This window comes from Diadema setosum, chromosome 1 (assembly GCF_964275005.1).
Source record: "Diadema setosum chromosome 1, eeDiaSeto1, whole genome shotgun sequence".
Lineage (NCBI taxonomy): Eukaryota > Metazoa > Echinodermata > Echinoidea > Diadematoida > Diadematidae > Diadema > Diadema setosum.
Genome location: NC_092685.1, coordinates 40324321 through 40350497, shown reverse-complemented (window position 1 = coordinate 40350497; position 26177 = coordinate 40324321). Strand labels below are relative to the sequence as shown.

General features: G+C 37.6%; 1 protein-coding gene across 1 annotated transcript; it reads left to right on the top strand.

The window, feature by feature from the left end:
• The first annotated feature begins 1868 nt into the window (after positions 1 to 1868).
• Positions 1869 to 23549, top strand: LOC140230482 (galactose-3-O-sulfotransferase 2-like). Its single transcript, XM_072310641.1, has 2 exons — positions 1869 to 1919; positions 20949 to 23549. Exons 1-2 carry the CDS (start codon positions 1884 to 1886, stop codon positions 22125 to 22127), a joined length of 1215 nt encoding a protein of 404 aa, XP_072166742.1. The 5' UTR covers positions 1869 to 1883; the 3' UTR covers positions 22128 to 23549.
• Positions 23550 to 26177: the final 2628 nt, after the last annotated feature.

Below are 26177 nucleotides of genomic sequence, written 5' to 3'. Positions count from 1 at the left end.
AATTTTACCATATCCCTCATATACTAGTATATGCAATGCTTGCATTATTAGTTTAAAAACTTGATATATACATGCATTACTTAATGGAGATTCTCCGGGAAATTTCCAGCCAGAAGGTCAAAGGTCAAAGGTTAAGGGTCAAAGGCCGGGTTAAGGGTCAAAGGCCAGGTTTCAATGCCCCCCACATAATCTATTTTGTACTGTAATTACACTCTTTCTTCATACCTTGGAAATTACTCAATGCATAAACTTGTAAAAGGGTCCGTCAGAAGTCAAGTAAAAATTCTCAATTCCCTAAATATGTGTACCTGCACTCTCAGACAGTCATAGCAAACCCAGTTCAAGGAAAGTGAACATTCAAGATATTTCTGACAAACCTGTCATTTCAATATTTTGCCAGTTATGTGAAACTGTCATCACACATTGTGAAGACATTGTACTATACACCTATTTGGAGAATCATGCACTATGGCGGAGGCATCAGTCGCCATAGCGACATTTCTAGTTTATTGTTGCCTTTGATACTGAAATGGTTTGTTTAGAACCAATTAAAGATGCGAAAAAGGCGAAAAATAGAAAGTATTAGGTATAGTACAGGGATACAAGGTGATTTCACAAGGAACCATACAAATCAAAAAGACTTAGGAAAAAATAAATTATTTCTATACATGTATTTATTCTTTTTCAATTTCAATTTCAACTTATTTTCATATTTCTCGATGAAAAATTACATCAAATATAACAAAATTAAATGAAATACATGACATACATAGAATATTGCAAATATATAAAACGTAATAGTGGTCGATCTGTTAAGTTTGGAATCTGTGAATGAATGCTAAAGAAATATGAAGGAACCTACTTAAAAGCGAGCTTGTTGACCGAAAAGTGCGTGCTGCCTCGTCTAAAACTAAGAATGTTCACTTTTTAGAGCCTAGGTCAAACCTAAAGTGACGAATATCATCGTTTCTATTGACTTATTACATGCGTTGCATCTACGCGCCCGAGATCTGGCGAAGTGACGTAATAGCAAGGTATTCGTCATGTCGCCGTATTCACTCTATTACACGGCATGCTATGGCGATCGGGAAAAGGGCGAATTTTTCGAATTGACATTAGTTGTTTGCACATCATTCTCATTTATATAAGTTAATGTTGCGGTGTGAAAACAACATTTTCTAAAAGCATAACTCTTACACTCACTACTCTCCAAAAATCACAGCAGTTTGATGGGGAAAAGGTATGAAATCAGTGCATTGACGCTAACGTTTTTTACAAATTTTCTTTTTTCAAAAGCGATCATCTCGGAATTGTGATTTTGCGCTGCGCGGAGGTATCTGTAGCCACAAGAAAAAAAAAGGGGGGGGTAGAAGTCAACACCGTGTTCCTATACGGTATTGACACATCACTTCTATATAGTATTTGTGTCTTCTACTCAACAGTTACGAAAGTCAACCTCAAACAAAATTCTCGTTACCGCACAACAAGCACATACATTAATCACAAGGGGGGGGGGGATGACAGAAATCAACACCCAGTGTCTGGATGAACGACAACTATAGTCATAGTCTTTCATAGACGGGACATCAAGTCTTTCATGGTATGATGTGACACACAAACTCGAACACACACGCACACATATATGCACATACACACACGCACACACACACACACACACACACGCACGCACAGAGAGAAAAGATGACGTCACCAGGCCTGGTCTGCCTCAAACGACACAAAGAGCCAGTGAGTGTCACACCCTATTGTACGCCGCTCCTTGTGGTGGTTGGTATTATCGTCGCGCAAGATCCAGTTTTTGTTTTCTTCCAATATTGCACGAACTTCATGTGTAAATGCCGTTTTTCCCCTCTTAACAAAACTGAATGAGAACTGCACAGGGAGATATGGGATCGAAAAAGGTGAGGTCAGCTTTATTACAACTAAATCCGTCATGTCCACGTTTGTTCATTTTTAGGTGATCCGTGTACATCACCGATCAGCTATTACTTTTTTTTTAGTCCCTTACCCATCGTTGTACACTTGGTTGAGAAGTGTTGTAATCTGTGCGATAATACTATGTCTCGTCATCGCGATGTAAGTGTTTGCATGTGTCTCGTTTTCGGTCAAAGTTTTCATCATTAAATTTTTGTGTCGTGTCTGTGGGTCCGTGCGTTGTAAGTCTTGTCATTGTCCTGCAGTGTCTGTCTGAAATTTACAGATGACGTATATAGTATGATCAAGAGTGCCAATCATTGCTCAGATTGACAACCGTGCGAATGCGATGTGAATAATTCAATAATTAAGATATTATGAAGACCTGTGTCACGTGGGTTTACTCAAATAAGGATAACTTCACACATGCCATGTACAGTTACCTCTCAAGGTTTATTTCCAATAAAGTTCAATTCACATACAAAAGATTGTTTGACCGGTCACTCCATTTCTATAGCAAACTCGTCCATTCAAATCTCTAAATTCCAAACATAAACCAATGCAAAAGTCAATATCGAAATCTCACTTTTACTGTTTAAAAGTGCATCGCCCCCTTAGAGATTAAACACATCAGTTGACACTGTCTTGACCTCAAACCATTCCACTGAAAGGTCACTGACCCAACCTCAATTATTCTCACAAAAAACAAAAAAAAAATCAAACTTAATTCACAAATTGACTTCCCTTTGCTTAAATTCCGCCTCATGTATACAGGTCATATTATGAGATGCTGTTTCTGTTAACCAATTAAGTTTGGCTTTAACTCTGGTCCACAGCAAGCCCTGAGCTGACTTGACTCTGTGCGACCTCTCTGATTCTGAGTTAATCCAAATTTACCAAAATGTCCAGGTCCTAATCTCACCTGACATCGACAACTCTATCTCTTCACGTCCACTATCTATATCGTGCCCACCCAACAGGGCTACCACAACTCAATTGACAGTCCTGAATTGACTTGTCCTGAAAATTTGCTAATTCTGGCTCAGAATCACTGCCACATCTCACTTCATAATCTCACTTAAGTCTTGAACCCAATCATCACACTTTAAAGCCACATTCTCCTTTGATTTACCTGGAACAGACTTGACCTGAATAAATTATGCATATTATGATTCAACTCAATAATGACCAATGTTACATCTAGGAATTCTGGTATTTCATACTTATACACCACCTGAACATTTCACAACAACCTGGGTCTCAATAGGTACAAATCAAATATGTCTCAGTGTGTTGAAGTGTATCTCGTCTCACTACGAGTCTTTGAAAATTCATCAGACATTGGAAAATACTTCTGCTCTCAAATGCGAACTGAATGCGAATGTGTATCGAATGCATACATCACCATGATCTGGCCTCTGTAAGTCTATGGACGTGTCCACTAGTCTCGCTAACTAACGATGTAACCACGCGACTCTGACTACCAACGCGAGATGACTATCGCGATAACTTGTGTGCCCTCGCATGCACGTTGTCTCAGCAACATGGAGACTCTAGGCCATGCAGTCCCAGCTTCCAGTCCAGTCCGTAGTGCGACACGGAAACTTCTGTTCCGTCCTTAGTGCCATCTATAGTAATGATAGTCATAATTCCAAACACATTTCCTACCAAATGCCTTATGGTTTTATCATTCACAATGAGATACACTTATGTAAAAATAAGCATTGCACTAATGGGCATTTAAAGTCCCCAAGCAATGACATTCAATAGACCCACATTTTACATCACAACTTTATGACCAACCAATAAAATCATTCCTATCTCACATCTTCACATTTAAATCTGACATACAAAATCTGACGTACAAAAGCATGAGGTTTGTCCAAAAATATCAAATACTTCATCTGACCTTGTCAATATAATGTGAATAGCTGTAATTACTGAAAAGCTGAACTCCAGTCTTCTCAATTTACTTTGTAATTACATAAGTGCACTTCACAACAGTCTTCACCTTTCATATAAGACCTTTGATATTTGTCACTTGTAAATTCACTTATAAATTCATTGTTTTTCACCTCAAACTCCATTGTTTCTAGTGAAGAACAAAGTCAAGATAAAACTCACCGATGGTGACCAAAAATTGCTCGAATACAGCTTACAAACTGCAAAACCAGCTCCAACTCTGCTGGCAGGTTAGCAGCCTTCCTCAACTCGGTAGTTTACAGCTGCTTAAATTAAACTCTCAGACGAATTGCTGCGTGTTGCAAGGTAGACTGTACAGTGTGACAGCTCAGTTTTTGACAGTTTTTATTTTTATTTATTTTTGTTTTGTTTTGTTGAGATAGTGAGAAACCTCTATGAAATATGAAAGAGTATGTAATTCCATGACGATGTCAACGTTTCTTTGATGCGGAAAATTGATTTTGAAATGGCCGAGATATCCAAAATAGAGTGATCCTAATAAAGTGTGGCACCCACATCTTATTACGATCGTTTTATTTTACTTTGTTTTTGGATGTTTCAGCTATTCTAAACCCGATTTTCATCAAATAAACTTTGAATTCCCTTTAAAATGGTATGCTCTGTACTATTTCATAAGTGTTTTCCTGGTATGTCGCAAAAAAGTTAAAACCCAATTTTCATCTCCACCAATACTGTACCATCCCTTTTTCATTCCAAGAAAGTCATTCAATTTGACGACTCGAAGTCGTCATTCAAATTTCGCAATAGCTGGATAGACATTCTATTTCTTCTCAAATACCAATTTCAATGTTATTTATAGACAAACCACTTAGTACGTTCGAATTTGATTAGCATTTGATTTGGCTAAAAGTTAATTTATTATAAAAAAAGGCTATCAGCCTCGTAAGTCAATAGAAAGGGAAACTTTACACATGAGTGAACACCTTTGTTTTTCTCTTCCAAGGCACAAAAGCAAAAATTGCAAAAATGAACAAATTGTAATTCATGCGTAAGTGCTCTGCCATAAAAAAAAAAAAAAAAAAAATAAGACCAAAACACAAATTTAACATGATTAGATGCATGAATTAAGTTTTGCGTTGATCTCTATAATATCTTTGAAGCCCAAAGCATGAATGAAGGCCAAAAATACCATCACCCCACTTAGCCCGCCCAACAAAGCTACGCCGACCTTACATCGGAATCCCTGCCCAGCGCTAATCAACGCTTCTTCAATCGCGTGACAATCCGTGCAGACTTACCTGCCAAGTAACTATACACAGCCCAGTCGCTGTACATGGTACGTCGCGACAGGGCTGTACGCGCGCGACCACCAACCACTAGGAGAGCGACGTAATCGTATCACGATAGCTTTGAATTTTGATACTTAACATCATTTTTGTCACCTCAAACTCAACGAGTATACTCTTCAATATTTACTCTACATCTGATGCTATCAGTATTCAAATGTACGCAATGAAACTTACCGAAATTGATCATCATATCCAGCATGTCCACACGGTACACAATCTTTCACGCCAGGCCTAACTATACACAGCCCAGTCGCTGTACATGGTACGTCGCGACGTACCATGTACAGCGACTGGGCTGTGTTCAAGTGTATAGTTAGGCCTGGCGTGAAAGATTGTGTACCGTGTGGACATGCTGGATATGATGATCAATTTTGGTAAGTTTCATTGCGTACATTTAAATACTGATAGCATCAGATGTAGAGTAAATATTGAAGAGTATACTCGATGAGTTTGACGTGACAAAAATGATGTTAAGTATCAAAATTCAAAGCTATCGTGATACGATTACGTCGCTCTCCTAGTGGTTGGTGGTCGCGCGCGTACAGCCCTGTCGCGACGTACCATGTACAGCGACTGGGCTGTGTATAGTTACCTGCCAAGATGAAAAAAAAAAAGGGGGGGGGGGGGTCGAATTAGCGTCTGTGACATACAAACTCCGCCGTGAAAAGAAAGCAGCTACGCGAATGAGACTGATAGAAATTGTACTTACAAACCAGGCGAGCCCCGGCATACAGCCAAAATGGATCACTGGACCGAATAGGATATTTGTAAGTCTTGAAACATTCATTAATATAAACTCTTCAAGATGTAAGTCTTAAAACATGAATTATTATAACTCTCCTGTTGAACAGCTGTTGAATATTTGAACTCGTAGATCCCATTATTCTTTATGCTACAATACCTAACTATCCAGTTGAATGTTTGAATTGGTAGATCCTATTTTTCTTCATCCTGCAATGTCTAATTTTTGTAAGCCTAACATCCTGCATTCTGTATTTTGTTTTACACTTTGAACTCGTTAGTCTTTTTCCATTTTTGATCTTGTCTGAACCAGCATTGAACTGAGTTGTAGCTCTCGAAATGTTATATTATGTTATTATTTACAAGCGCCCAGCTGGCTTCTGGACGCTTTGCATTCATCAGGTACATGAGTTGTATATGCCATTGTGATTGCCATGAATGACGAGTTTGAAATTTTGAATTTCTTGATGATAATCTATTGTGTAAATGTCCACGTTTATTGTTTACTAGACTCATTATACATCTATGCAGGTGTTATTCTCTAAAGAGCGTGGCCAAATGCGCGGCCAATTTTGGCCTCGCATTTGGCCTTTTGCGCGTTTACACTGAAATGAAGAAGGGCTCGGCCGCGGCCGAGCCTCGCACTGTAAACGGGGTCTAAACTAACGAATTTACTTTTGTTCTATCTCACGGACTGGCACCAACTTGTTTAGGGTATTTATACTAGATTGGAGGATGGGCCCCCGTTCCTCTCCTATTGTAAAGATTACTTAACACCACATTCTAGTATTGAAGTCATTACCCCATGAGCTCGTCTGAACCAACGTTGTCAATCAGTTGTTGCAACATTGAACTCTGCGTACTTCGCTGACGAAATGTAACATGTTATGCAAAGCGCCCGCCAAGCTGGTACGTTGCTGGGCGCTTTGCATTCATCAGGGGCATGAGTTATTGTTTAATTCCTCGTGACTGCCGTGAATAACGAGTTTGATCTTTTTTTTTCTTCTTTTTTTTTTGATTTCTTGATCATGATATTTTGGTGTATACTTCCACGTTTATTGTTTACTAGACTCATTTATGCATCTCTGAAAGTCATATATTAAGCGGCAATAAACTGTATATAAACTGTATAAATTTAAATTTTCAGTTTAAAAACAAAACAATTAGTTTTATTGACCGCAACTTTGCGAAAAATTGTTATTAATATGGGTATATCGTTTTCAATTAAATGCACTGGTTCTTGCGTGGAATGAGACTACGGGTCCCATGGCTTTCCCTCTACAGGTGTCTCCGTGGACTCAGGCAATGGACATCACCGTTCACCCTACAATTCAATAGACACAGCATTCAATTCAATTAATGATGATTACTTTTTTTTAATTGATAGAACCTTCCTTGCTGGAAAGTGAATCAAATATCAATCAAAATGATATTTTCTTTGATAACTACGTTTCAATTCATCGTCGCAAGGATTAGATTATGACTTTGACATAGAAAACCATAGATTGCAAAGTCCATCTTTTGAATATCTTACTCACAACCAGTTTTATGTTGTCAAGGAGTATGATAATACTACTTTTTCTCTTTTAATATACTCTCTAATATTAGGAGTATTAATAAACACTTTGAAGAATTGCGGTTATATTTGAATAATCCCATTATGCAAAGATTCTTGGCAGTAGATCTAACCGAAACCTGGCTCTCCCATGATTCAAGTCTTTCATTCGCTCTCGACTATTCGACAGATGTGATCTTGTAGTTAACAACAGACAAAATTCGGTTGGTCGGGACTTTGCCTGTTATTTCAAAAGTGTTTTTGTATGTTTGTGGGAGCAGCTCAGCGTGTCTGTTTGCCTATCGCCGCAGTTGCATACATCATTTATTATTGTTCTGTTTTGCATATAGGTAGTACGTTTCTAAACTTGTAACCTTGAAGCCGGTCGGTGGCAAATGGGAATGATTTAATGTTACAGACGCTGCGCAGCTATGCACGTCCCCTTTTCATTACCATTGTCAAATTGTGATCGGGGAGTTTCCCGCGCGAATTGGCCCAATTGAATATTCTGTTTACGTAGTCCCCCATTCACATCGGTATGACTTTGAATACGTTTAAAGTACAATCATTACTTTTTGTTTCGGAATTGTGTAGTGGTGCTGGTGAGGGTGTCACCGTGCACCCGACCGCTTGGTTAGGAGGGGGAAAGTGTTGAACCGAAATCCCTCTTTCTTTTTGAGCATCTCTATAACTAACCAATTTACTTTTGTTCTATCTCATGGACTGGCACCAACTTGTTTCGATGATTTAAGGTATTTATACTAGATTGGAGGGTGGGCCCCCGTTCCTCTCCTATTGTAAAGATTACTTAACACCACATTCTAGTATTGAAGTCATTACCCCATGAGCTCGTCTGAACCAACGTTGACAATCAGTTGTTGCAACATTGAACTCTGCGTGACCTATACACACACACGTATTACTGGCTGATTCCCATCACTGCAGCTTACAGTAGCCCGGATCTGCCAGATCGCACGCGGAGAGAGGTCTCCTTGCTCTCCACCGAAGTCAGACATCCTATCTGTTTTTCATCACATTTTGCTTGCTAAATACTTGAAATTCCTGTTGTTGAAATGAAAAAGTTTCTTACCCTACTTATGAGTAATTTCTTGTAGATTTATACCACTCCTTCACAAGACAGTGTGGTCTTTCTTTCATAAATACGAAAAGGATACTTAAAAGGGTACGTTCCGGTTAAGCAAAAGCTCAAGCTCATTTTACAGAGCTTGGAAAATCGTAAGCAATTGCTAGCAAGAACTAGCAAAAGGTATGTTTTATGCATACGTTTTTAAGCAAATGCTTGGTCTCTAAGCAATTGCTTGCGAGCAGCAAGAAATTGCTTGTGCTTGCTAGCAAAAGCTTTTGCTCGCAAGCAATATTGCTTGTTTTTATGCATACGGATTCGAGTAAAAGGCTAGCACAAGCAATTGCTAGCGTTTATGCATTCGGCCCATTCAATTCAATTAATGATGATTCCTTTTTTTTTAACTGATAGGACTTTCCTTGCTAGAAAGTGAATCAAATATCAATCAAAATGATATTTTCTTTGATAACTACGTTTCAGACAGTTTTAATTCATCGTCGCAAGAATTAGATTATGACTTTGACATAGAAAACCAATAGATTGCAAAGTCCATCTTTTGAATATCTTACTCACAACCAGTTTTATGTTGTCAAGGAGTATGATAATACTACTTTTTCTCTTTTAATATACTCTCTAATATTAGGAGTATTAATAAACACTTTGAAAAATTGCGGTTATATTTGAATAATCCCATTATGCAAAGATTCTTGGCAGTAGTTCTAACCGAAACCTGGCTTTCCCATAATTCAAGTCTTTCATTCGCTCTCGACTGCTCGACAGATGTGATCTTGTAGTTCTTCTTCTTCTTCTTCTGGTTAAGTCTGCCTCCTTCAATAGCCTGAAGATTCTTGCAGACTGGTGCTATTTACATTATAATACAATTTATTTACAGATATTTACAAGCACATAGAACATTTGACGAAAACAACTAGCCACTGTGATCAACCGTTAGACGGTTTCGAAATGATCCCACAGATGGCGCAGAAACAATGTTAACAACAGACAAAATAGGGTTGGTCGGGGCTTTGCCTATTATTTTAAAAGTGTTTTTGTATGTTTGTGGGAGCAGCTCAGCGTGTCTGTTTACCTATCGGCGCAGTTGCATACATCATTTATTATTGTTCTGTTTTGCATTGTAGTACGTTTCTAAATTTGTAACCATGAAGCCGGTCGGTGGCAAATGGGAGTGATTACTGATACAGACGCTACGCAGGTATGCGCGTCCCCTTTTCATTACCATTGTCAGATTGTGATCGGAGAGTGTCCCGCACGAATTATGTTTACGCAGTCCCCCATTCACATCCGTATGACTTTGAATACGTTTAAGTGCAATCATTGCTTTTTATTTCGGAATTGTGTAGTGGTGCTGATGAGGGTGTCAGGTAGGAGGTGGTTAGGAGGGGGAAAGTGTTGAACCGAAATCCCTCTTTCTTTTTGAGCATCTCTAAACTAACGAATTTACTTTTGTTCTATCTCATGGACTGGCACCAACTTGTTTAGATGATTTAAGGTATTTATACTAGATTGGGGGGTGGGCCCCCTTTCCTCTCCTATTGTAAAAATTATAACACCACATTCTAGTATTGAAGTCATTACCCCATGAGCTCGTCTGAACCAACGTTGTCAATCAATTGCAACATTGAACTCTGCAAACTTAGCTAAACCTGGATTTCCCATGATTCAAGTCTTTCATTCGCTCTCAACTGCTCGACAGATGTGATCTTGTAACAAACTTCAAGAAACTAATAATGGGAAACAGTTTCCAGTGGAGTAACGTCAAAAACACTATGAACAGGTAGTGCCTCAGTAGAGTTGCTAAAAGCATATATTTTGTTTTTGAAGATTGAGAGATATTTCATTCGCTTTTATCCATTTGGCGACATTTTCTAATTCTGAATTTAATGTATTAACAAGGGCAAGAGGATCATTTTGCGAATAAAAAAAGAATATCTGATGACCTACAAAAATCATTTATGTAGACAATAAACAAGAGCGGACCTAATAAACTTTCCTGTGTGACCCCACGTTTGATGTTTAGCATTTGTGATTTACAGCCATTTAAAGAGATATATTGCTTCCTGTTCATGAGGTAGCTTGAACCACTCCTAGGCCTTCCCACGCACTCCGTAATGATGTAATTTATTAAGTGAAAATATCATGATTAATGGTGCTGAAGGCCAGATGAGATCAGATCAGAAGATCAGATTAGAAGATTTGTCGATAGCATGTGCAACTTTTTCTATAAAACCAGGGAGGTGAGACAAAAAGGAGTGGGCACTCTGCCCTCAGGGTTTTCCCTATCACTCAACACAGGATTACAAGGGATCAGTGCCCCAACGAACAAGTAAACGACCTCTTACGTAATGAGGTCAGTCTGATCGTTATCACTGCTCTTTGATGTTCGATCCTCGGGGCCGCGGTGATTTGGCCCTCTATCGTTAGGAGTATGGACAGGCCAGTTGACTTGTGTGTGTTCACAAGGACTTGTATGTGGGTTTTACATTCTTTATGCAGGCTCACACAGCATATACTCTTGGGACCTGCTAGTCTAAGAATTCAGCTCTCGATAGATACAAAAATTTTGAAAATCGGCCAAGAAGAAGTTGAGTTTTGACAATGTAACTGTTTAACAATAGCCATTGTTTTGTTCTTGTCTTAATCAAATTACGACGCAATGTCAAGTGTAAATCCTGACTAGCGCTGACGAAATTCACCTGTAGATCAGCAGATGTTGGGGTTTTTCTTTAGTCTGATGTATCACTTCATTGTTCGCTCATGTTGGTTCTCTTGTCATATTTTTTGGGAAACTTGCGTACATCCGCCAAGACATGTTTTTTCTGGTCCCACTAACATATTTTTGTGAGCAATTTTAGTTCTCCAGGGGGTGAAAACACTATTTGAATGTTTGTTTGTTGTATGCTTGGGATATATTGAGGCAGGAGGGCTCGAATCTACAACAGAGTGGTCATGATGGAGACTACTATAGGACCTAATTTTGGTGAAATAACTTGCCTCCTTGCCTGGTGTATGGTGAAAACATGTGAGAGTTCAGTGAGAGCTGAACTATCTCACATGTCCTGTATCACTGTATGCCTGATAAGATATTCACCATGGCGCTTTTTTTTTTGTCTGTCTCTCTGTTTTTGTTTTATTCTTATTTGAAAGCTGAATGGGTATCTTTATGATGGTTGTTGCTGTTGTGGTTGGTATTTTCTGTGCTAGCTTGGTATTAAAATTATTATCATCATCAGACATCATTATAGGGCCTGTGTTCCACTACTCAGCTGTTCATGTTTCCTTCATATTCTTACAATCAGTATATTATTATTGGTGCTGCTAATCATAATTTGTTTCCATTTCATGTAAAAGTTATTTCACCATATAACATGCAAAGTACATTGTTCCCAAGAAATCTTATAGTACATGGACATGTAAATGCATATAAGTAATAATACTTTAAATACTAGCTGCAAAATTCAAAATGTGACCATGCAACCAGTTCACTGCACATCACAATGCACCAGTGTTGTTTGCAGGCACAGCAATGGGTAATGCACCAGTATACACCACCCACCAGTACCACGTGGAGTAATCTAGGTTCTGGCCAGGGAGGGGTGAGACCCACCAGCCTGTTGACAAGGATTGCGCATGTGCACTGTGCGGCCAAGCGGCAGTAATCTAGTTAGTGGAGTGGTCTCTTGGGGAGTGCGGCTCCGAGGATGGTTCAAAAGACACTAATCCAGTGCCCACTCCTTTTCCTCTCACCTCCCTGATAAAACTCAATAATGCATGTGTAGTGCTATGGTTTTTTTTTTTTTCCTATTAAAATCCAAACTGGGAATTAGAAAATATATTATTGACTTATTCATTGACAATATTGGACAATGTACAAAACAAAGAAATTGGTCGGTAATTATCAAAATCTAATCTGTCACCTTTTTTAAACAAAGGAAGGATTTTTGCTTTTTTCATACTATCGGGAACGATGCCGTTGAAAAGGATAGATTAAATATGTGAGCTAAAGGATCCGCAATTGACGATATTACCCCCTTTAGAAGGAAATTACTGATGGCATCGTGGTCCAGCACTTTTTTTAAATTAAAATCAGAAACAATGTTGATTATTTCCTGCTTATTCGTTCTATGTTGGACTAAGAAACATTGAGCTGAAATTTGGTGGGCCTAGAAATTCAGAAAACTGTTTTGTGGGGGGGGGGGGAGCTAGGAATATTACTCGCAAGATTTTTCCCAATGGAAGAAAAATATTTATTTAGAATATTACACATTTGATGAGAATCTTCAAAAAATTATCATCAAACCTAATTCATATAAGATTAGACTTATCATTTGGCATTTCAATTGCTTGCTTTAAAACTGTCTATGTATTTTGCATATTATGCCTGTAAAATTGTAACTGATTAGTAATTTTTTTTTCTTTTCTATGCGTATAATTTTTGTCAGAGTATTTTTTTTAAACTCTATAGGTAAGATATTTAAGTTTTGATTGCTCAATACGTTTCACTTTGAATTTATGATAACGATTATATTTTTTTTCTTTATTGAATGCAAGAGCGATTTTCAGATCTATTGGAGCCTGGGTATTTTATTTATTTATTTATTTTTTTTTTTTTTTTGGTAGTTGGATGGTTATCTATACTTTTTGGAATATGGTGTCCAAATGTAAAATAACAATCTTCATGAAGCATTCAAAGGACAAGTTAAATACAGGACCAGTCTGTCATGTCTAAACCAAAGATAGTAGATAACAAGATAGGAAGGCGCGCGATAAAAATGGACACAAAATGGCTACCCTACATGACGATGCAAAAGAGAGCTAAAGTACAAACTCAGTACACCTAGAAACATCATTCATTTCCAACGGTAGTGGTATCTTTATTATCTTAAAAAGATTTGAAAATTATAGTCGTAGCTTTTTTTTTTCGATTAAGGGGATTATCTTGATTATCTTGGTGACTGGGCGAAAAAATGGATGATGGATTTGAACACAGATAAGTGTAAGGTTTTGACAATATCCAGGAAAAGAAGTAGGGTGCAACACGTGTATCATCTAAATAACGCCCCTCTTGAATCTGTTGAATCCGTGAAGTACTTGGGTGTAACCATCACTTCTGATTTGAAGTGGACCCAACACATCAACAATACTGTCAATAAAGCCAATAACGTGCTTGCATTTCTAAAACGCAATCTTCGCATAAAATCTTCTGATGTTAAAGCCACAGCTTACAAAACGTTGGTTCGACCAATATTGTTGAGTATGCTTCCACAGTTTGGGACCCATCTACCAAGGACCTAATCCACCAAGTGGAAATGGTCCAGAGAAGAGCTGCGCGATTCACTTTAAATCGCTACCATAACACCTCGAGTGTCACTAAAATGCTACAAGAACTTAATTGGACCACTCTGGAACAGCGCAGAGAAAATGACAGGCTAATTATACAAAATACACAATAATCTCACTCCTCTTTCAGCACAGGACTATATCGAACAGGCTACTCAGTTAACGAGAGCCTCGCAACCACACTCCTATCAGGTACCATATTCGAGAACTGAATCGCATCGCCATTCGTTCTTCCCAAGAACTGTAAGGAACTGGAATTCCCTGTCGTCAGAAAATGTATTGTTTCAGCGCCATCTGTGGGATCATTTCGAAACCGTCTAACGGTTGATCACAGTGGCTATTAATAGTTTTTTTCGTCAAATTTTCTATGTGCTTGTAAATATCTGTAAATAAATTGTATTATAATGTAAATAGCACCAGTCTGCAAGAATCTTCAGTCTATTGAAGGAGGCAGACTTAATCATCATCAGAAGAAGAACGAGATTTTAAAGTAATAAGGATTATTTCGTGGAGGTAAAGATTTGGCAACTTTTGATAAACAACAACAACAACAACAACAACAACAACAACAACAAGACAGCGCGTCTCAGGCAAAGACGCACATCACCTGAGACGCGCTGTCCATGAAGCCGCTGCTGTTGTTTATCAAGCGTCAAGACAGCGGGTCTCAGGTGATGTGCGTAATACGCTTGAGGACCGCGCGTGCGCGCTGTCCATTTTTGTTTTGTACAGGATAAGCGCGGTCTAAACTAGCACCTTGACTTGCTATCATCTTCTTGTGTGTTATAAAAATGATGCACAGGATAGAGTGCGTTAGTGTAGGCGTAGCGCACTCGAGGGTATTTACAATTGTGAAACATGCACGAGGCGAAGCCGAGTGCATGTTGCACTACATTGTAAATACCCGAGAGTGAGCTGCGTCTCCACTAACGCCACGAAATAATCCTGTGCATCATTTGTTTTATAAAATGGGTCGAAAACTAACAGCATTTTCACGTACCTTTGTGGGTCAATAGTCCAGTCAGCTACATGTAGCACTCGCTCGAGAGAATCGAGTCAAGCACGTCGCACTCGGAAATCCCGCACATGTAAGTACTGTATACGTACGCCACATACTAGTAATATGTTATGCACACAAGAAAGGCCGGCCGGCATACGCAGCCCGAACTAGAAGTTGTTTACAGGTACAGCGCGTATAGTAGCGCGCGACGCACTTGTAACAACTGATTGAGTGCGCGCTGGTACTGCAGTGCAATGGTAATAAAGTAATCAAAGCCCACGTGACTCATTTCAGCGCTTCCTATTGGCTACGTTCTTGAACCCATTTTATAATTCGTTTTAATAAACTGTGTCATTATTAACTGTGTCATTTAAAGAGAAACTAGTCGAGATGGGGGAAATGGTCTGTAATAATGAGGGTAATATGAGGGAATCGGGAGGAGGAAGAATATCATTTTAAAAATATATATTATCAATAAAGGAAGCGGATTCATTGGCTATACGTATGGGCTTAGAAGCAGATGAAAATATTTCCAAGAAATCTTGTGACATATCATTTTGTTGTAAAAAGTTTGTGTTAAAATGACCCAATATGAAACAATTTCTACTTTTAAAAATGGGTTTTTCACCAAATCCGAGAGATAATCTAAGACTTCTTTAATATTTGTGCTTGGAGGTGTTTGTACTACATCAATGATTGTATTTTTCCTTCCAGGAACTGTAATTTCAGTAAAAAGAGATTTAATCGAATCAGTCGAACTACATAATCATAAGTTTGTCGCGAGCGAATGGAAAACTTGAATCATGGGAAAACCAGGTTTCGTTTAGACCTACTGCCGAGAATTTTTGCACGTTGGAGTTATTCAAAAGTAACCGCAATTCTTCAAAGTGGTTATTAATGCTCCTAATATAAAGTGTAAAAGAGAAAAAGCGGTAACCCTATACCCCTTGACAACATTATTAAACTGGTTGTGAGTAAGATATTCAGAAGATGAACTTCACGATTGGTTATCTATGTCAAAGTCATAATCTAATTCTTGCGACGATAAATCAAAACTGTCTGAAACATAATCATCAAAGAAAATATCATTTTGATTGATATTTGATTCACTTTCTATATAGCAAGGAAGGTCCTACCAAGTCAAAAAAGTCATCATTAATTGAATATTGAATGCTGTGTCTATTGAGTTGTGTATTAAAGGATGAACGTGATGTCCACCTGTAGAGGGCAGTAAAGAGCATTTTGACTGTGCATGAAAAAGACGTTCCATGTGTGAGAGGTTCAAGCAAGGACCCGATTACACACACACACACACACACACACACAAACTTTTTTTTTTTTTTGGGTTATTCTTCTTTTCGAAATTACACCCTGATTTGAATAGAGTATAAAAGAAAATCAATGAAAATTATGTTTTAAATTATGTATAGCATAAAATATCGGGGGGTAATGAATAAAATTTTGGTCAGGGTATTGAGATACAAATTGATATTACAATGTCGTGCATGACTGAGCACATGAACTTTAATGGGGAAATCCAGTCCAAATATAAGTTATTGTGATAAGAAAGAGTAAAATATTACGAGTTCAACGGTAAAATTTTGATTGAAATCGGTTGGAAAATAAGGAAGTTATGACATTTCGAAGTTTCGCTGATTTTTTAGGAAACAGTTCTTGAACGGTCAATATGAATATGCAAATGGCAAAGTGAGCATGTCATCCCCTCACAACTTGCCATAGAGTTTGTACATGAAATTTCCAGTTTTTCATTCAAACGCATTTATGCTCGAGGCTCAAATCCTGATCTAACTGATCACTATTCTGAAGTTATTCAACCAGGAATAACATCATGTTTCAAACTTCAATAACAGAAATATTGAATTTTCGTTATTTTTTTTTTTTTTACGATCAATGGAAAATTGTGAGGGTATGACATGGTCAGCTCACTCATTTGCATATTCATATCCACTGTACACAAACTGTTTTGAAGAAATTAGCAAAACTTCAAAATTTCATAACTTCCTTACTTTTCATCCGATTTTAGTCAAAATTTTAACTTTGAACTCGTAAGATTTTACTCTCTTTTTTATCAGACTAACTTATTTTTGGACTAGATTTCCCCTTTAGAGACAACAATGGCAAATTTCACTTTTACCAAGTTGAGTGTCACATGAAAGATCAGTGAATGTCTCACTGAATGGATAAGATCTGTCAATGAAAGAGGCAAAATGGATAGCCCAGCCTGTTCGAATGCAGATTTGTGATAAGGGTTTCTTCTAATAGTTTTTGGTTCATGACCTTTAACATAGTCACCTGCCCGATGATTTGGTCACTCCCACAGTTAATGCCAACCCACAGAGTCCATTTTCTCTGTTCAAATTCAACACATAGCTCTCCGCGACAAACAGCTACAAACCATATCTTGAATATCAAGAGAGAAGTGGATAATGGTTTAGCTTTTGTCGGAGTGGCCAAGTTATCGACAACTTGGCCATGTTGAAGGGTGCGAACCATAAAAGGTCAGATGAAGCTCTAAACACAAACCTGCAGTCGTGCAGGCTGGCCTGTTAATTTGGCCACTTTCATTGACAGATCCCATCCATTCAATGAGACATTCCGTGCTCATTGTCTCAAATGGTTTAAATCATACCTATCACACCATTCACAGTCTGTTCTTTTGAATGGTGTCACATCGTCTTCAAAGCCATTAGGCTGTGGTGTACCTCAAGGCTCTGTTGGCGGGCCCACCCTTTTTTCTATCTATTTGATCGGTCTGCGGAAAATATTTCAAAGGCATTCTGTTCGGTATCATCTATATGCAGACGACATACAAGTTTTTGTATCTTTTCCACCACATCAAATCCAAGCATCTCATGCACTGCGCTGTCTAGAAAATTGCATCATTGATATTGATGCTTGGATGAGGTCTAACTCATTGTTTCTAAACCACAGCAAGTGTGAATTTATCCTTTTTGGTTCTAAATCTCACTTGAATAAGTTGGATATTAATTGTATTTCGATTGTAGGTAATGATATTCCTCTGTCAAAGTCATGTCGCAATCTGGGTGTTATGTTTGACTCTCACATGGCTATGTCCGATCAAATCACCAACATTTCTAAATCAGTCCGTTATCAATTGCGCAATATTGGTTTTATTCGCAAGTATTTGACTCGCTCTGCCACGGAAAAACTTGTCCATGCACTTATTTCTTCACGCCTTGATTTTGGTAATGGTTTGTTTTTCAATCTACCAAACTCGCAAATTGCCCAATTACAAAAGCTACAAAATGCCGCTGCACGTATTGTTTCTTTGTCAAGTAAACGCAGTCATATCACACCTATCCTGAAGAGTCTTCATTGGTTGCCTGTACAGGAGCGTATTCGGTTTAAGATACTTCTTTTGGTTTATCATGTTATTGAGGGAACAGCTCCTGATTACAATGTTTGTTTGTTTCGTCAATACCAACCTTCACGAACTCTTCGATCCTCAACTTCAGGTCTCTTACATATTCCGTTTTCTAGGAAATCTTGGGGGGAACGTGCTTTCGCTCACGCTGGACCAACACTGTGGAATTCACTTCCTCGTGAGCTGAAAGACTCAAGCTCTATAACATCTTTCAGGAGTAATTTAAAATCCTATCTGTTTAGCAGTGCATTTTGAAGACCAGTGTCTTTTGAAGACAGACTTTCATGTCTTTTTTTTTTCTGCTTCTTCATCTTCTTCTATTACTGTGATGTACTTGTATTTTCAATCTGTTTGCTTTGATGTACCTAGTGTAAAGCGCCTTGAGCATTTAATCAAAGTGGAGAACGGCGCTATAGAAATTGTATGTATTATTATTATTATTATTATTCATTGTTCCTTCACGATTACACGCAAACTTGGAAAAAGTGTAATTTGGCATTGTTGTCTTAAAATTCCGTGTGCTCAGTCATGGATGACATTTATCAACATAATTGGGTATCAATGGAAAGAGAAAGAGTTCTTCTTTCTTCACAACTAACATTGTCCTCTCCAAAGCTGATAGTCATGAAATAGTAACGTTCCATCGACACAGTTGGATTACCTTTCCTTTTGATACACACTGTATATCTGTTCTTTGATCGTTCAGTTTTTTCATTCCATTCTGTACTCATAATACAATCGATTTTTCTATTGACTGAGAGAATTTATTTTGAAGTTAACAGTAACCTAAGTGTCTTCTTACAATCCATTTTTATTGTTTTATTATCTTTTTTTTTTTTTGCTTTGGAATAAAAAATCATCCAAATTTCCATAAAATCATCAAAAGACAGATTGACATCATTTTTTGTATACTCGTCACCAATCAGCATTATCAAGAGTGACATCAAGACTGGCTAACTTTTCACATGAGACTCTACGTTTGAATAAAGGAGATGGAGGTTTTCGCATTACCGCCTAAAGTTTTCAAAGTAATTTGAGTCATAATTGGATACCGGTCAGTCACATCTGAAGGAATTATAAAAGAATCGATCTGAGGAAAATATTGCAAAACAAGTTGTAAATTAGAGTAGCAGAGTGATCCGTGACGCGAGTCGGTTTGGAAATTAGTGGCAGAAAGGAAGGAGATAAAAGTGTCAATTTGAGTCATAATTGGATAATGGTCAGTCACATCTGAAGGAATTATAAAAGAATCGATCTGAGGAAAATATTGCAAAACAAGTTGTAACTTAGAGTAGCAGAGTGATCCGTGACGCGAGTCGGTTTGAAAATTAGTGGCAGAAAGGAAGGAGACAAAAGTGTTTCAAGAAACTCGCGTGAGATATGATCATTTCCAGATTTCAGCAAATCAGTCATTTTCCTTCGAAAAACTGTTGTTGTTTTTTTTTAACTAGTTCTGAGAGAAAAGTCAAAAATTAGTGAAATATTTGAATTGGGACGTCTGTATAATGATGCCCAGTAACACATTCCTGCATCCTGCAATTTCTATAAAAAGGGATTCAACAGTGTTATCCACTCTACAAATGTCGTTCTGAACAATACCTTTGTTAGCACTTGATACGTAAAATGCAACACCGCCTCCACTTCTGTGCGATCTAATATTGACATATTGTACATATCGTATCCGTCAATTGCAAAGAAAACAAACAAATCTTCTGAAGTGGAAGTCAACTAATATTTGCTACGTACAATGACAGAGAGTGATTGAATAGCATCGGTTTATTTTATGAACTTTAACTCATCAATTTAATGTCTGTTCAAACCTTATAGAGTGCAACAAAGAAAACGTGTCTTTAGTCAGACTGAAATACATTTCTTTGCATTCATTATCAGTTATATGATTACATTACTAAAATCATAAGGCAGTTAATTTACTGATGAATTAAGATTATCGACTGCAATGGTAAATATGGAATATCAACGATGGTCCCCATGATCACATTTGCCTTAAAAACAAGATATTCGCAAATTTGAGCCAATGGGCTTTTCACACCATGATTTTTTATTTTTCATTATTATTATTTTTTTTTTTTGCATGCGAAAATACCTGGCTTTACAGCATGACATAGGACCTATATAGATTATCACATTGGATACACAATTGGGTAGCAACACCACGTAGTTGAGAAGAGTTGTGAGTGAGAAGGGACGGAAACTTAGTGAAATAAGCCCATTTTGAGGAAGTAGAACATATTAGTACTTAGCTGTATTCCAACCCCCGCCTCTATCGTCCAGTCAGATTAATACAGTGCATTCCCCTTATAACGAACAAATATAACGAAATTCCGGTTGCAACACAGGAAATTTTCATGCTCCAACATTACCCGCTTTGTATCTTTACTTACTGTTGTTGTTGTTGTTGTTTTTCGTTAAGGAAATATCGATATAGCGAAAGAAAACTGCCGGTCCCGAGTACTTCGTTATAACGGGAATCTACTGTACACTTACTGTAGTATATCATACACAGAAGATGATTACCTGTTGCAAAGACATCAACATGATAATTATCCTTCACTTTTTCTCGTTCTTGATTTTCTTCCCAGCTACTCTTTATGCTGTGTGCCCTGACGTCATCATTTGCAGTGTCGTGGTATACTGTAATACTACACATTGCGGCCCCGACAGGTCATGGAAGAACCCGTCCGTATCGATCAGGGCAAGCGGAGCCTTTAAATCCCACGAAACCACAACGAGTAGATCCGATTACCACCCTGGGTTTCATCAAGACGCACAAGACCGGAAGTACGACTGTGGGAAACATTCTCAACCGATACGCTTACTCCAGAAATCTCTCCTTCCTAATGTACAGATATGACAGGAACAAAGTTGGACAATTCTTGCAGCACATTCCGAGTAATCGGACGGAATTGCTACCACCATTAGGAGTCAAGTTCGGTGACTACGAGAACTATACCAACTACGACTTCATGACGGCACATTCCCGTTTCCTTCCCAGTCTGGAGTTCTTCCGGCGCTTCATGAAGCCCGGCACGAGGTTCGTCACCATTTTCCGCGATCCGGTAGACCAGTGGGAGTCCTCTTTCTTCTTCTTCAAGTGCGACCACCGGTTTCACGGAGAGAATGGTTCGCAAAAGATCGACGATTTCTTCAGAAACGCCTCGGAGAGTATGCGGAGATTGAGGAGCAACTGCTTTTTTTACCTGAGGAACGGCATGTGGTTTGACATGACCGACGACAAAGCAATTCATACCGATCGGAGGACGATAAACGAAACTCTAAGAACCCTCGACAAAGAGCTCGATCTCGTTCTGATCCTCGAATACCTGGATGAATCCCTAATACTTCTGAAGGAGCTCATGCATTGGAGCTTCTCGGATATCTTGTACATCCGATTCAACCAGCGCGTCGTCAAGTCTCTGGTAAACGAGCGACAGCGAGCCCTGATCCGAGACTGGAACATGGCGGACGTTTTGCTCTACGAACACTTCAACCGGACGCTTTGGAAACGTATTGCCGAGTACGGAAGCCAATTCCAGAGTGATTTGACACATTTTCGCTCGATGTTAAGCATGTATAGCGGAGACTGTAAATTCAAGAACTCCAGATACAAAAAAAAAGTTTATCGCCTCACTCCTGTGCGCAATTCATCGAGCCTCTGTCACGACCTTTCTGAAATGAGTTACGGAGCTCCGGTAAAGCGCCAAAGCGTTGGCATCACATTGGGAAGGAAAGCATTGAAAAACTCCTCAGGACAGGAATAATATACAATATATTTTGTCATATCTTATGAACCATTGACAATGAACTGGAGTAACCATAATGAAATGTTTTAGGACAAGACTATACAGCACTGCAGTTTCTGGGAATAGGAGCTAATCCAATTAAGTTGAATTATCTCATAGAGTTGGTCTATGAATTCCTGAATGATTTTTGTTAAATCTAGTCGAAATTTTACAAAATGCTACTTGTCAACGCCTCAGACATTCATTTTTTTCAAATTTAGTAGTTTATTTATTTCCATCATCAAAACAGAAAAAAGAAAAAGAGAACATGATTCAAAGCAGTATAAGTTGTCGATTTGTCTTTCATTCGTCTGATAAGGGCATACAGAGTGCTTCATAGTCCGGTATCTAATGCAAATTCACAGTGTAATTTCAGAGCATGTAACTCATTATTCGCAAGATCATGCATTGATTTGAAAGTTTTCTCCCATTAACAAAAATATTGTTTTCTAGTGAAAATTTAATCAAGCACACTTTAGCTCTAACTGAGCACAAGTCCGATGGATGTTTTGATATTACTGTCGATGATAATTTATAACACCCGTCTTTTCCAACGCTTGTAGATACAGTGTGACTTATCTGTGAATGTCATGTAATTAGGTAGCGATATGCATAATGTTGACTAAGCTTGATTTTATCCTGTCAAATTATTATTTCCCATTGCTAGAAATATTGCTGAATGTTGAAATCATCTTGTTTTGCGAAATATAAAACCTCTACAATGAAACGGTGCATTTGCAAGTTCATACAGCTCTATCCGAAGAACCTGACGCCATTATTAAACCGATGGCTGAATAAGGTTGGTTTTTTTTTCATCCTTTTTTTCTTTCTTTTTCTATGGTGTTCCTTGCTGATAGTGTGGTTTGTTTTTTTCTGTGTGCACGTTTGTCTCTTAAATTTATTGGCACATTTTCTAACATTTCATTTCATATATTTCATGTCCAATGTAATTGCAAAATGTTAGTAGACAAAACACAAACCAATGAAAAAAAAATTATGTTCAAGTATACTAAGAATTGAAATACAACAAGTGTTTAACTTTATTACAAATATAAAATCAAGATTAAATTGAAATGGAATCGACTGCTTAAAAGCAGAGCTTATAGTTTGCAGTCTCATCGCAATATAGATGGATGTAGGAAATGTAACAGCCATGATGTTATGGATTATCCTTTGCGTTTCATGCATTAGATCATAACATTTTAGTAAACAGGCTGGCGCCTCTTGGTGTTTAGAGCTATTAAAACACTAGAATGATTTCTATCGTATATTTAATTGCTGAACCATCCGAAATGCTTGTCGTCGTTAGAACGTACATGTATAACTTTATATTTAGTGTAACGCAATTCGCTTGTTGTTACACGAATCGATATACTATACTGAAGCTGTAACAAAAACATGCAAGGCATGGCACATAATTAAAGGCGGGTTTCTTTTTTTTTTTTCGACAGCTATACATAAACTTTATTTTCAGACAGCAAGTTTGAATGTTACGTGTGGAATTGAATGGATGGTTGCTTTCAAGAGGAAACAAATTCCTTATTTTTTTCCTGCTGACATTATCTGCATTAACCATTAACCTTCAACAATCGACATCAAGTCTTGATGAACAAACATGTTTCAAACTGTTTTTTCAGGGTTTTGTTTTTTCGGCATCTTATTTCTGATAGAGTATACGTCGGGTTATTCTATGAATATAAACGTGACAGGCCGGGTCAAAATCGATTTAAAAAAATGGAATATTCCCAAAGTCGGAACACATGAAAATTTTACATTAAGTGAACAAGATATACATTACATGTCATTCTGTGATTGGGAGATTGGACATCTTTTGTCATTCTTTATCGAATGGTTGAAGAAAAATCTCAAAGTACCGTAGCCTGTTATAAACCTGATAAATTGGTTACAATTTTTCCAAAGGTTCGTTTATCCGAAAATGAAAATGTTAGTTATTCCGAAGGTTCATTAATCCACAATTGTAATAAGGTTCGTTAATCCGGAAAGTGAAAAAGCCTCATTGTTTAGAAGATTCGTTCATCCGAAAAAAAAAGAAGATATAAGGTTCGTTATTCTGAAAGTTCATTAGTATGCACATTGTTTTCATTTTCGAATTAACGAGCCTTATTTCATTATCGGATTAGCGAACCTTTGGAGTAAGGAACCTTATTACATTTACGTATTAACGAACCATTGAAATAACGCCACAAAAAAAAAAAAATGAATGCTTTGCAGATAAGAGATATATTCATTCTGTGTTGGGGTAAGTTCAATTTAGAGTGCCAATCACTCCAACATTATTTTGTTTGTGTAAATGATAACGAGAGAAATGTAAGAAAAACGAGATTATGGCTGAAGATTATGAGTTGTACTATGTTGACATTGAGACATTAAAATAGTCCATGGTGTGATCAAAAAAAAAAATATCTAGGTATAGGAAAGTCGTGTGTTTCGGAATGACGAGCCTTCGAAATTACGAACCTGTCATGTTCTTCCTGTTTGTGTGTTTGTTTGAATTCATGAAATGTTTATAATTGAATGAACAGTTTTTTAGGTTAGCCGTAAATCAAGGTCACTTCCTGTCTGGCTGCTGCCTCCCGTAGTATTGTTCCTGTGTGCCCTGGACACATTTTTTGTACATTTCATCCTATTCCACTGTTTTATTGTTACATGTACCTGGTTTGTTTGATGATTCTCTCAGGGTACTGCACTTTCACGATGGGACAATTGTGATAAGCTGCCGTAGATGGCAGCAATGCTACTTTGTCCTTTCAGTTCAGTACACATCAATAACTATGTCGTATGCAATTGCATTGCCAAAGGTATTGGCATTCATTTTTATCGTCTGAGGTATTTCCCTGATACATTTTGATAATATTATATCATGCTTCACTTATTTCTCATATCAATTATTGTAATGGTGCCTGGTCTAATAATGGAAATGATTTTTGTATGGAAAAAAAAAAATGTATTTTTATTACAGAGAAAAGTTATTTGAATGATTTCCAAATCTATCTTATAATGCCCACAGTTTAGCTGTTATTTTGCATTTGAAGATTTTAGATATATTTGATAAGAATAGATATGTTATTTATATGTTTACCATACTCCCGATATTATGTACAGGCTATCCGTTACATTTTGAATGTTGATCTGAACACTCGTTTGTTCGTAACCGCTTTCCAGTAGAATTGTATATTATGAATTTGTTTCTTTCTTCATCATTATTGTTTCACTCATTTTCATGTACATGCGTGTGTAATAATTTTTGTACTTCATAACTCACTTTTCCTACTGCGCCTTGAGCACATTAGTCATGTGGAATTGGTGCATCATAACTACCCTGTATTATGATTATGATTATGCTTATGATTATGATTATGATTATGATTATGATTATGATTATGATTATCTGCTTTCTAGGGGTCAGCGATTCACAAGGCTTATTGCTCTTCCCTGTCGACCCTCCATTCACATATTTTTTTTTTTTTTTGCGTCGGCTGTGTTCTTGTTTTTATTCTTATTCTTTGTGTATGTGTCTGCATTTCTCTTTATAATGTCATATTTATAATCTCCATTTTTTAGTTGCTTTCATTGTATGATGTATTGTTTGTTTGTTTGTTTGTTTGTTTATTTATTTTTGTTGAATGGAAATAAACTTGAACTTGAATTGCTATTTCATTTCTGCATTCCGTTTAACTCCCCCCCCCCCCTCTCTCTCTCTCTGAAATAGGTCTGACGTACACATACACACACACTGCAATACACAGGTTTTGAGACTACAAAACAACTCTAAGGCTTGCAGATACCATAGTTGTTCACTGGGTCGCAAAAATATAGGCATTAATTTTCAGGGCATGAAGGCATTGGGGCATAGACGGCATAATGTTGATGCCTCAAACAATACACTTTGTATTTGAATCATATGGGCCTAAAGGGTATCGGAGTATTGTTTCTAGGCCTACGTATTGAATCGAAGTCGATTTTTTTAAATTGTGTACATGTTTCAGCGAATTTAAATGTCCGCAATTT